The 13497-nt window shown below is 40.8% G+C and overlaps 1 protein-coding gene across 1 annotated transcript in view; it reads right to left on the minus strand.

Annotated features, from left to right (window-relative positions):
- Positions 1 to 13497, minus strand: part of 5-HT1A (5-hydroxytryptamine (serotonin) receptor 1A) — a 77521-nt gene that overhangs the window by 32500 nt on the left and 31524 nt on the right. Inside the window, exons 4-5 of the mRNA XM_064687123.1 lie at positions 11705 to 11838; positions 10836 to 10945 (exon numbers count right to left, since the gene is read on the minus strand). Of these exons, the coding sequence (XP_064543193.1) occupies positions 10836 to 10945; positions 11705 to 11838 (244 nt within the window). The remainder of the gene's footprint in view (positions 1 to 10835; positions 10946 to 11704; positions 11839 to 13497) is intronic.

Raw genomic sequence — 13497 nt, forward strand, 5'->3', positions numbered from 1 at the left:
ATGCATCTAACATTTTAACGGCCGCTACAGGCTCTAATCGATATCTTTACCTGGCGGGGCTGTTAGTCCTATATATATATATGTTGTATCTTAAATACCACCGCATTCGATCGAGCATTTAAATGCGCTTTAAATATGAGTAGAAGCATATTCTGCTGCACTTTTGCTCAAGAGCCCATTAATAATTATTAAATTTATTTGCATTTAGCGTAGACAACTCGCATATTCCGTGCACATATACATTTTAATTATAATAATGTCAAATGGTTCAACACGTCGTATGATTGATACTTAATTTCATTTTATACGCGACTCGTTTGCCATTTATTGCCATTATGATTATTATTATTATGTTTATTACGTTTATTATGCCCGCATATTTATGCTCATTATAATTAATACAAACAGGCGTTGACTGAAATCAATTAGCATAATAAATGCATTTTTAAATATTATAGTCTTACACTTCATTCTAGGCGACAGTGTCGCGCTACTGTCGCATCATCAGGGCGAACGATAAAAAACAGCCGGCCTATTAGCTGCCAACCGTCAAGGGGCAGCAACATTTTAATGTTTATTTGTTATGTGCTTGTCCAGCTTGCAGCCAGCAGCCAGCAGCCAGCAGACAGCAGGCAGCAGCAGCAGCCCCAGAGCTAGAGGCAGTGCGTCAGTTATGCTGACATGCACGGCTCTGGCCTTACAGCGAAATTCAATTTAAAACGTGCTTACGTGGCTGTGCATCGCTTTTGTAGCTAGCTAACACGGTCCACCATAAGCTTCGCCTCGCCACCTTCACCGCCGCCGTGCGCCCTTTAGCTGTCCAATGGAATGGCCATTACGGCCTGCCAGGCTGCCTGCCTGCGGACCAGCATAGAGACAGCTCTTAGCACTCAGCTCTGCTGCCGTTGCCAGTGTTGGGCAACAATTTCATTTGCCTTGCCTAAACTCGCGCATCTCTTTGTTTTCAATTTCGAGTGCCACTTTTTTGTACTCTCTTGTTTCTTAAATAATGATAAAGTGGCCCACAGTTTTAATCTAGTTTTTTGGCCACTTTTGCATGCATATTTCATTCTATATCTTTATATTTTTGTTGTTGCAGCGGCGACCTACAAATTTATATGAGCAGAAATTGCGTACATGTTCTTTGTGTGCCTGAAATCCTTTCCGCATGGGGTATATTAGCTACCAGACTGTGTATGTCGTAAGGCTTTGCTGTGGTAAAGGTTTAATAAGTGTTAAATGTTTTCTATGGAAGAACGTTTCTTAAAATGAAAGGTTTTTAGATTCAAAGAAAATGTTTTATACTTGAACATTTCCTGCTCCAAGAATATTTATTCTTGTTTGAAGTACGCAAAGCATAATTTTTGTTCTTTACAATTTGAACTAAATAGTTGCCCTAGTAAAAAAATACCTATTTTGTTTTTTATCCGTTTTTAGATTCTCGATTTTGGTATAGGGTAACCCTTAGTTGATCAGTCGGCAGCTTTAAGGCTTATATTTGTTGTTTTGTCTCTCATCTGGCAAAGTTTTCTACTGGGCGCACAGCTGGCACAGGATGCGACTTCTGTTGATTACAGGCCCTTCGCATATGTGTCCTGTGCCGTTTGGTGCGTGCGGCTCTGTCTGCCGCGTCCTGTATGCCCTGTGCGTGCCACTGGATGGGGCAGCAATGGTAATTTATGGCACAAAAACAAGAAACTTATGTAAATTGCAAGGCGGAGTCGCAAAAGGATAAAGCAGCAGTCGCAGCAGCAGCCGCAGGACAAGACAACAAAAGCCAACTAGTTGCAGGGCCACGCCCAGTTACAGTTACAGTTAGAGTTTCAGCAGCAGGCTCAATCTCTGGCCCAGACGCATTCGCAGTCGCAGCCTCATTGAGTGCAGCCAAGTGCGTTGATTGCTGTCTGGCAGACCTGCTGTTTTGAGTCCTGCGCCTTGTGGCCGCCGCCTTTTATAAATCTTTCCTTGCATTTGCATTTAACTTAAAAAGCAAGCAGAACGTATTTTTCAGACACATCGAATATGAAATATCCTTGAAAAAAAGTGTGGCTAAGAAAAAGGTTTTTTATAAAAGAACTCAATTTTCGATCGATCATTCCTATGCCAACTAATATATATATAGTATAGTGCTCCGTTCCGGCAGATATATCATCTCGGCTGTTAATGCTGCTAAAGAATATTTTTATATAGAGCACGCAGGTGTCTCCTTCTATGCGTATTTTTTAATACTCTCTGCAAATACCCTATGAAAAGAAGGGAATTTGCATTATTGCGTCCACGGCCCACTCAATTATACTTATTTAATGAGCTTAAATGGTATACGGGTCTTATAATTGTCCAGCCAATGGGCGTGTCTTTAAAGGACGCCTGTCCAGCTTTGCTTGACAATCGGTTAAATCTCAAATATTAAAAATGTAGTGAGCTAATTAACTGTCGTCACTTGGGGAATTGGAGGGGGGGAGGTCAACACTCACAAGCACTTGCTGCAAGTGGCAAGTGGCTGCTACATTAGCTCTTGTCCTGCCTTTAGAAAATATTGTACGTAGTTTTCAGCGTGAAAATTGTGAAAATGCGCAAATGTGTGGGCAACAATGGGTTTTTCTGGGGCAACACTTTGGCTTGTTGGCTTCAATTTGACTGCGTTCTGGTCGTTGCCTGTTTTGCTTATTCTCTCTCTCTCTCTCTCTCTCTCTCTCTCTCTCTCTCTCTGTGTGCGTGTGTTTGTGTGTGTGTGTGTCTTGCCTTGGGCACACTCGCTGTAGCTATCTCTCTTGCTCGCTCTAGTTGCGGTTTGTGGCCAAGTTTCGTTTCCGGTCGCAAAAGTTTTTGGTCCAAACCGAAAACCGACCATTAATCACACGGCGTGGCCAAACTCAGCTAAACGCAAAACTAAATACAAATAAACCTCGAAATGCGCATGGATATATATAAATATATATATTATTTTATATATATATACGTATGCATGTGCATGCCAACTCTTGGCTTAATATGACCGCAAACTTTTCAATTGCAAGTGGATAAATAATATTCATTTGTGCTTCTAGTATTGTGGTCTTTCTTATATACTCTATTTCCTGACTGCCTAAAGAGTATATTGAGTTCATCCAATAAAGGGTATTTAATATATATAATTTTTTTATCTTTTGAACTTCTTAAGAGTTAATCACAAATTACAAAATAAAAAATTTATTTCCCATTCTATTTCCAACTATAAGTTAACCTTTCAATTGAAGTTAAATTTATATAAGACTCTAAATATAATGTCAAATATATTTTCCTTAAAACTTCTACCCTTTTCGCTGATTGCAGGGCATCTGGCAGTCGCCCAGCTTTGACTTTGCAGTTATTAATATTATTTTTCTTTGGCTTTTTTAATGTAGTTTATGGCTAGCCTTTCAATTTGAGTTAAGCATTTTTCATTTGGGTGTCATTTGTCTTTGGGGCACGTTCCCTTCCCCCCCTTAAAGCCTTCAACACCGCCGCCCCCTCCCATCCCTCGACAGGTTCATGTAACAAACTCCATTGCCATCTCCGACTGAGTCTGTCTCTCATTTGATTTATTTGAATTTCAATTTACTTTCTCGCACTGATTAATCATTTAGCAGGCAGCAGGCAGCCCGTGCGCCATTATTTTGATTTATGCGACTTTTACAAATTCGAAATTTAAATTACGCACACACCGACACACTCAGACACACACACACTGACAGGAACATAGATTTTTGGGTTAGCCGCCTGTGACAGTTATAGAATTGTAATTCATCTTGAATGTGGTTGGTAGTGCTTTTGCCATTTCGAAATGAAATGTTTGAAATTGCCGTTTGCCGCTGCGGTTAAAGAAATTTTGGTCTTATAATTGCTTTTTTACCCGCTGCTTGACATTTTAGTTAAAAAACTTTTCGGTTAACCCCAAAAATGTGGGCAACACTTTGCAAGTGTACTTTGTACTTAGTCAGGCTGCCACTCTCTCTTTCGTTCTCTGTGCGTGTGTGTGTGTGTGTGTTTTAGCCTGGCTTGCAGCTTAATTAAGTTGTAAATGCCAGCACACACAGACCCAGATACACACACGCACACACACACACGCACCAGCACACTTTGGCCTGTCAATAAATCCAAGACGTGGCTCAGCCGGCACATAATTAAGTTTATAGCTTAAATGGCACAACAAACACACTCTCTCTGTGTGTGTGTGAGTGCGCGCGCGTGTGTGTTGTAGTGGCTTGCAAATATTGATTGAGGCATTTTGTAATGTTGTCTAGCAAATACATAAATCATTAGAATTATGTCAAGCCCTGCTAATCGAGATTGAATATGGCTCCCAAGTAAGCGCACGCACACGCACGCATAATCTCTCTCTCACACACACGAACACACACACACACACTGTACACACGCGCACACTTTTAAAGCGCTTATAGACATTTTCAACATTTAACATTTGTTTTATGAACTTGAGTGTATCGAAGGCGGCTCTTAAATGTAACAAACACCTCATTGCAGATGTCGTAACAACTATAAAGCCAAATGTGTGTGCGTGTGCGTGGCCTTGTGTGTGCCTGTGCATGTGTGTATCTGTGTGTACAGGCATTATCAGATAGCATAAATGTCTTAGTAACATATCCGGTTTTATTGCCAGGCTTCACAGTGTTTGCTTTGGCAGGCGCCTGCTCTTGGGCCAGCTTTGTCTCATTAACCATTTGAAAGGCACACTATATTTGTGTGTGTGTATGTGTGTGTGTGTGCCTGCCGCACACACATGAATCTGAGCATTTCAGTTTGTGAAATCAAATGTGCAAAGCAAATGAAGCGAAATTCGAATACTGACTGCCTGCCTGCCACACAGCTCCACCCCCCACCTCAGGCCGACCTGGCTTCCTCTCTCGCTCTGATTGTGGCAGGAAAACTAATTATGCTGTTAAATGCGTTTGTTTAACTAGCAATTTAATTAAGGTTATGCTTTTGTTTAGAACCAAATATATATATATATATTTACCATATATACAAAATATATTGTGGCCCCACTGTGCCGGCTGTTTGTGTGCCCCGAAAACATGCGCAATTAAAAGTACTCCATGCACAAAACTTTGCAGCCGGCCATATGCAGTTGAATTGCACATGAACATTGTGGCAATGGGTTAGCCGCAGCAGTTGGCCGGCAGTCAGGGGTTAAGGTGGGCTGTGTGAAGGGGGATGGCAGGGGGGCGTGGTTATGTAGTCTAAGCGCCATTCGCTAAAATGACCAGCGACAGCGTGCAAATTATGTAAAATACGACTGCAATGTTCATTTGCACTGACAATGCCAAAAAATTACGCACAGTGCCTGACGGCAGTCGGTGCACCAAACAGACCAAGCATATATAAATAATAAATTCTATTTCTGGCTTTGTCTGTGCTTATTTTTAGCATTCGCTTTGACAAGTTTCGCTTTTATTTGCGGCGCATATATTATGCGAATATATAAAAGAAAAAATACATAAATACATTTTAATGAAGTTTCTGCTCGAAATCTGCTTAGGGGCTGTGAAAACATGTATACAACAATTTAAGAGCTTTAACAGAATTATTTATTTACGCATGTATGACTGTGGATTGAGGATTTATAAAGCTATAAATATGTTTATATTTTAAAAAAGAAATTTATTCTTGAAATTATGAAATTACCTATAAAATGTTCTGAAGTTAGGGCAACTATTAACGATTTTCTTGTAACGTTTTCTTATTTCTAAAAAAAGCCAATTAATTTAGATAATTAATATGGCAATTTGATGTGCTTGGATAAAAATTAATGAGATGAGATTGGGTATTATATAGATACACTAGGGCTGTTCCTGATACTTCAAGGAATTCAAAATATTTTGTTTAATTATTGAAACTTCAATTAATTTAGTTAAGTGTTCAACTGCTTACAAATTAAAAATATATTTGTATGCAATTTATGCACAAACTACACAGACTTTTCGCACTGACTGTAGCTGCACTAAGTAGAAAAACTCTTGTGTGACAACAGCAATTACAATTGCACATGGTACAGCAGGGCACATATGGGGACAGTTTGTGGTCGCAGTGGTTGTTCTCGATGATGTTGTTGCATTTTTAGTTTTTGTTGTTGCTGTTGTTGTTAAGCTAGCAGTTATGCCAAACAACGCAAACGACAACGACATCGCCAACGGCGACGAATATTAACATGTAATTACGTTTTAAGTGCTAAATGGTAAAATATTTATGAAAAAAAATATAAATAAAACTATGTTGACTTAATTGAAATTTAATTGAATATGTCATGTGCAACAGCAGCAACAAAAACAACAACAACAGCTACAACTGCGCCCAACTGTTGGCCTGTTCAGCTAACACTGTGCTACATGGCAAGGGCTTAAAGTCACGTGTTGTATGCAATCAAAAGTAATATAAAACAAAACTTTGCATTTAAATGATTGTTTGACCCGGCAGCAGGTTGCCCCTTGTGGCATTTGTCATTTGCTTCCACTAATAATGACGTCAGCAACATGCCGCAGAGCATAAAATTTATGCACAACTCCAATGCCCACGACGCGGCCGCGTTTGCGGGCGCTCTCTATATTGTATATATACATATATATGTATATGTATATATGTATATATAGCATTGTCTGTGCATGTATTTTGGCATTGACAGCGCCATCGACAGCAGAGACAACGGCAGCGGCATCGGCAACTACAACAACAGCAGCCGCAGTGGCAGCAGCCAGCGAAAGGCATAAAGATTAATGACCATGCGCCATTTTGATACCCTTGTAGTGGGTATTATGAGTATATCACGAACTGTGTTGCGCACAGAGGGACGTCGGCGAGGCCATAAGGTATATATTATCTTAAGCAGCTTCAGCAGCCGATGCGATGGACTCAAGGCCTTCTGTCCGTTCATCTGAGACTGTCCTCTGTCCATCTGTCGGATCAGAGATGGATCATATACAACTTTACCTCACCTTTTACATATAAACAATATCTTATCTTATTATTATATTGTTTTTGGGAAGAATCGCTTGAAAGCTGAGTTTTGGTATGGAAAACTTTTCTGCTTCTCAAGATATCTACGCCAAAGTCAGCAATTACGAGCTGCTATTGGCGGGCAGTGTCAAAGATAAATGCGTATTTATTTAAGGGTATTTAGTATTCGTTGTCACGTTCTTTCTAGCTGCTGTTGTTGCTGCTGTCCACCAGCCTGGTTGTGAACGGTATCGTGTCATAGGCTTTTATTGTGTTTGGGGTATTTTTGGGCTTTTGCTTTGCTCTGGACACGGGTTTTTGTTGCTGGCTGCTGCTGCTGTTCGTTTTTGCTGTTGCTGCTTCTTGTCTCACAATTTCGTAAATATTGTTGGCACTTTGTCTTAATTGCTTAAAAATTACTGACATGGAAAATGAACTTGGCAACGCTGAGTGAGGCGGCTCTGGCAGGCAGAAGTAGGCAGGCGGAGGCAGGCGGCAATTTCTTGCAACATGGGCTGTCGTCGCCTGTTGGCTGCTTACTTGTCAACGAGTCGGCTGCTCGTAACGACAAATACTTGCAAATATTATTATTGTAGTCGAATTTCCAGCAACTATTTATCATGCGGGCGCAACAGCCAGCAAAAGGAACTGGCTGGGAGAGGTGCCTCGGGGGCAAGAATCGTTTGACAAACTTAATTTATTAATGCACAGGCAGCAGGGCAGAGTGGGCTTCCTCTCGCTGTGGATCTGGCAGCGACAATGACATCCAGCAAATGGGGCGGCCTCTTGCTTAAAAGCACATTAATTTTCATTCCGTTTGCTGATAAGTAAAAGCTGGCTTTGAATTCTATTTTAAATATCAAGTGACAACTAGCAAATACTCGTAAAGTGTATGCCTGCTCGACTGTGGGTGGGCACCCCCTCCATAGTCCAGACTTGGGTCCAGGAATTTCGCCGTAATTGTTTCATCATGGCGCAAGCTGCTCTTGAGAACTTGGCTGCCTATTCCCCACAATGAGTTGCCATTCAGGCAGAAACGGAGCTGTCATGCAGCTCATTTGCATACTTTTGAGTGGCGCCCATCATAATATACGAAATAAGGCGCCGTCTCCCTTTTTGGCGTCCAGCTGACAGCCCAAATACCCAAAATATTGGAGCGCCAGGGCCGTTTCATCCGAATGCTATGCTGATTGATATGCATGCGAAATCTAAGCATCACTTGGCTTTATTTATTGACAGGCAATTTGGGCCAGCCAGCATTTCAATTTGCCCAATTGACAGCCAAATCAGCGAGCGAAATGATAAGAGCACACAGTAGGCAAATATACCTGTAAGAATCGGGCAGCAAGTTCTGAGCACATCTTATAGAAACTACACACAATGAGGCCAGCCAGCAGGTAGTCCAAAGTTTAAACTGAATTGAATTACGTTTCAGGTGAAATAGTAATAAGTAAAATATGTTCGTAGTAGAAACTTGATCTCATTCAAATAGAAAGTCTAGCATTGCCTAATGACTGACTAAAAGTATATATCTGTTTGCAAGTCGGGTTGAATAGGCAGCTCTGGGCTTAGCAGCGTCTATACAAATTTGTTCGCCTTAATAATAATGCATTCATTTTAATTCAAATATTCCACTTCAGTAAATTATTTGATTTATAAATTGATCCCAAAATTGCACAACGTTTAAATTGAAGTGCTCCCCGAGCGACAAACGCAAGCACCCGCACCTGAAATACACAATTTCACAGGTAAATGCATCGATTTGTGTAAAACTAATAACATTTTCTAGGGCTCAGTTTTAATGAGCTGCAACTAAAGCATTGAAACGCGCAAATGCGTATACGCCGCGTGCGCCATAAACATAATTGAAATGTGTGCGCGGGCTTGTGTGTGTGTGTGTGTGCACAACTAACTAAAAAATAAATAGAATTTTGTTGTGTATTTTACATAATTTATTGTTGGACTGTGCTGCGGCTGGGCTTTGTTTTTCTGGCTGGCTGAACTAATTGAAACCACCAAATAATTGGCACCGCATTGACCCGCAGCTTAGCCAATTAATGTGGGCGTTCAGTCTGCTATTGGCCAATGCAAGCTGCCCGAATGCCCGAAAATGCCATTGTTCAATAAAATGAAATTAGCCAGTCAAGTGCAGAGCGCGCGACGCTTTGCCAATTCGAAATTACATTGCGCATACGATACGTTGTACGGGCCTGGGGACTCAGGCCTTGGCTGGCTTTGCCATGGCCTTTGCCATTGTGGCTGCCTCTGCTGCTGCTGCTGCTGCTGCTTATTTGGGGTGCGCTAAGTGTTCATTAAATACACAAAATGCTGCTGCTGCTGGTGTTGCTTGGGCCCATTGCATTCATTTGTGCATTTTGCATATTACGTATACGCGACGTGAAGCCATTGAAAATTGCGCCAATATAGCCGACAATATTGTGGCACTTGCAACGTGCAGCTAAGTGTGCAGCATCCAGGCTTTCCACTTTTTTTTTCATTCCATTGTCGTCAAGTGCAGCGGCTGAAATTAGCTGACATTGAGCCATCGCCTTGGGTACTTTTCCTAATGAATATGCGCCCTGCCCAAACCGAAAAGCCGCCCCCCAACCACAACGAAAACACATTGCGAATGGCATTAGATTTGCTATTCATGGTGGGCGGGTGTAGGTCTGCAAATGAAATTCATTTCATTTACCGTTTGTTTGGGCGCCGTACTCAATTCGATTGATTGATTGAAATGTTTGCTGCAAATTGATTGATGATATGCAGCCAGGCATGCTACATGCCCCATACGCTTCAATAAGTGAGAATTTATTTTAAATTTATATAGCCATAATGTGGCAGGAGACAAGCCGAGTAAACACAGCCCCCGGATTTGTCAACCCTAAATGGCTAAGCATATTAACGGCACACACACACACACGCAACCTACGCACACACACACACACACACAGGCACACGCACCCGTTATGAACTGAGCGACAGACAGTTGGTCGCGGCCATGGCCGTTGGATTGGGTATGAGTTTCTACTTTTATTGGGCATATCGATTGTTAGCAAATGCTGGCTAAGCATTGAGAATGGTTTTGCATTGAAATCACATTTTAAATTGTGTCAGAGCTTGCCTTATAAAATTGCGGAGCCACAGAGCTCTCGATAATACCTTCAAATCTGAAGGGACTCATAAATCTTTTGTGTCATTTTGGCTGTTCTCTTTGTGCATGTAATTGTACAGAAAATATAAATGAAGCATCTCAGCTTAGTTAAAATTTAAAAATGCTTAATATTAATATTAAAATATTAATAATTGTGATAGTTAATTTGTTTGATTCTCAGAATTTTTAAGCAATTTAGAAGTAATCCAGAAAAGGAACCTTTTCTTTTGTAAGGATTTTTACATTTATTTTAGTTGAGTCCTGATTATCATAAATTTAAGGATATTTATTTTCTTACCCTTTTCTATTCTCATAAATTCTAAAAATATTTATCTAGGGCATCTCAATGTCTCGTGCACATTGCTCAAGTGCTTTCACGTATTCTTTTTGCTATGTGTCTTAATGTGCGCTTCGTTTTGTTGCCAAGTGGATTTGTAAAGAGATTTGACATGCTAAAAACTTGATTGATTGATTCGCTTAGCTCACACACACAAACACACGCGCACACACACACACACACATATTGACAGAAAACCGCCTTAATACCCACACCCCTGCTCAAAGGAAATGCCGGCTTGTTTTACACGTCGCTTACAAGTGGATTTTGGTGCTCATTTATCAAATGTGATGATTTCTTCAGCTATTTTTTCTTTTCCTTTATATTTAATTCCCCCTCCCATCCCGTGTCGCACCAAGAAATGTAATTACTTACCGATCGACGGCAATGGCAACCAGATGCAGAATGGATGCAGTGCAGCAGAGTACATCGCACGATGTCCAAATGTCGCATAGCTCCGGTCCAAGTATCCAGCCTTGGCTAATCTGTGTGTGCGTTGGAACAGATAAGATGAAAAGTACATAAAGTTACGGACGGGGTCTCAGAGTGCCAGTTAAATAGACAATAAAAGTTGATGGCTTATTAAAATTGATGTCACACTGGGGAAGAGTTCACAAAAAGGCCAGGCCATAATGGCATCTAATAACTGGGTACAAACAAGGATTGCACTGCCTTTAAATGGCTAAGCCCCCGCTGGCCAGGACAACAGTTGAGCAACTACAATCGTTTGTTAAGGGTCAAGCTTTGACTGTGCCTACGCCTGGTGCTGCTGGCCAGCAAGGCTTAATTCTGTGTTCTGTGGAAGAACTCATAACTGAATACAGTTCTACAAAATAATCGATACTGAATACACTCTATAATTGTCACAGTCCATTATTGATATATTGATTTATCGATCATATTGGGACAATCGATACATTGACTTACCAATATATCGATTGTCTCAATATTATCGACAAATCGATATACATATTGGTAAGTCAATTTATCGATAGCTTTAATGTGTTTGTTGATAAACACATTTAAATCTACGTTATAGAACTTTTAACATGACTAGGAATAAAATCGATTTTTGGGGTATCGATAAATTCGATAGTTGGGCGCGTATATCGCTACTATTTACAGTCTAAACTACAGCCCAACCAACTACAGCTAAATAATCTTGGCTAACTTAATTATCCATCAACATGAGAGACCAATTTGGGTCTCGGGTCGAAGTTCTTGCAACTTTAACCCGCACTTACCTCATAGACTGCGCCCAATGGCATCACCAGGCAGGCCACAAACAGATCAGCAACGGCCAGGGAGGCCACCAGATAGTTGGCCACATTCTGTAGATTTCGCTCCAGTATAATGGCAGCTATCACAAAGACGTTGCCTGCAATTGTTCAAGAACTTGTACTAATTCTTTACAGAGGAAATGCGAAATGCCAATGACAGCTGCACGAACTGTTGCCACTCTTGCCACTCTTGCCACTGCTGCTCAGCGGCCTAATTGCGAAAATTGACTTGAGCGCAAAGTTTTCAATTCAATTAAGTACGTTGGCAAGTCAAATTTAAGCGCAGTTGCAAACCGAAACCAAAGTCGAAAGCGCAAACGAATGGGAAATACGAATACATAAACGTAAAAGTAAACGTGAATGAAAATTAAAATGAAAACAAGAAGGAAGGATTGTCAATGCCAAACGGAAGTTTAAATGCCCTTCAATGTCTTTTATATAAAAGTCCTATTACCGACACTTGGGAGAAATATAATATAGTATACCGATTTTATAAGGTTCAGATCAAGGTATATTAAAAGATCAAGATATATTTATTACAATTCATTATATAGAGCCATATGATATAGTGATCCGACCGGGTCGATTCCGACATATATGTCTGTAACATAAAGTCGGAGATTCATGAAGCTTAGAAACGTAGAGACTATACCGACTCGGCTGTATCAAGAATATATATGCTTACTCTATGGGTTTAAAAACTATTCGTTACATAATTCGTGGCAAAATCACAATGCCCTCTGTTGAAAATGAAATCGAGACCCTAGCGAACGGATAAAGTTTACGAATTACGAAAGTTGTGTGCCGCAGAGCCGTTGGGCCAAATGAAATGGGAATCTTATTAAACTTGGCTGCTGCATTTGAACATTCAGAGCGTCCCAGTGAGCGCTGTAACCGGATATCACTGCAATTGCCTGGCGCAGGTATTCTGCCTGCTCTAACACTTGCCACATTGTGTTGCACTTGAGCCGTCTCAGAGAAAGTTCACAAAAGCCAAAATAAACGACATGAGCTAATCGCGCTGTCGTAAACTTTTGCCAAAGCCATGCCGACGTCTGACGCCATGCCACGCCTCTTACACTCGCTTAGTGAGTGGGCGTAAAATTGACAGCAGTCTGTGCAGCATTTGTTGGCGCCACCTTTGATGTCGGCTAGTGGCTTCTATATTATTTTTATATCCCCCGGCTGTCGCAACTACTTGTGGCACACTTGAAGGTGCACCAAAGAAATGTGCGAGGCTGCAAAAGTTGAGCCCAAGACATGCAATTTGTGGCACAGCATGGTGACGGGTTTGCTGCACACACACACGCACACACACACACATACAAAGGCACCTGTCAGGGGCGGCAACAAAGGAATACACATGTAATTAGACACTTCAGTGTCAAAGTGAAGGCAAAGTGACGGGTTGTCTGTGCTGCACCTCAGCTGTTTGCATTGCACCGCCGCTTAGCTGGGCTCAAATGTTGTTGAGGAAACCCCAAGCAATGCCATAAAAACAAAACTTCAAACTGAGCTTAACTAAGTATATATATATATATACACATTTAATACTTGTCTAAAGAAAAGCGTTGCATCAGCATTAAAACTTTTACTTCAAATTTAAATGTGTGTTAAATGCCAGGAAATAGTTTCCCCGAAACTGCAGACTGTAAATGCCATAGAGGCAATTAGTTATATCTATTTGCTTGGCCATTTAAAGTCAATTAAAGAATTAAATCATTTAATGCTGAATAAACATAAATTAAACAAATATA

This window comes from Drosophila montana, unplaced genomic scaffold, assembly GCF_035044405.1.
Source record: "Drosophila montana isolate Dmon_TW-CO22-7 unplaced genomic scaffold, ASM3504440v1 contig_3200_1, whole genome shotgun sequence".
Taxonomy (NCBI): Eukaryota; Metazoa; Arthropoda; class Insecta; order Diptera; family Drosophilidae; genus Drosophila; species Drosophila montana.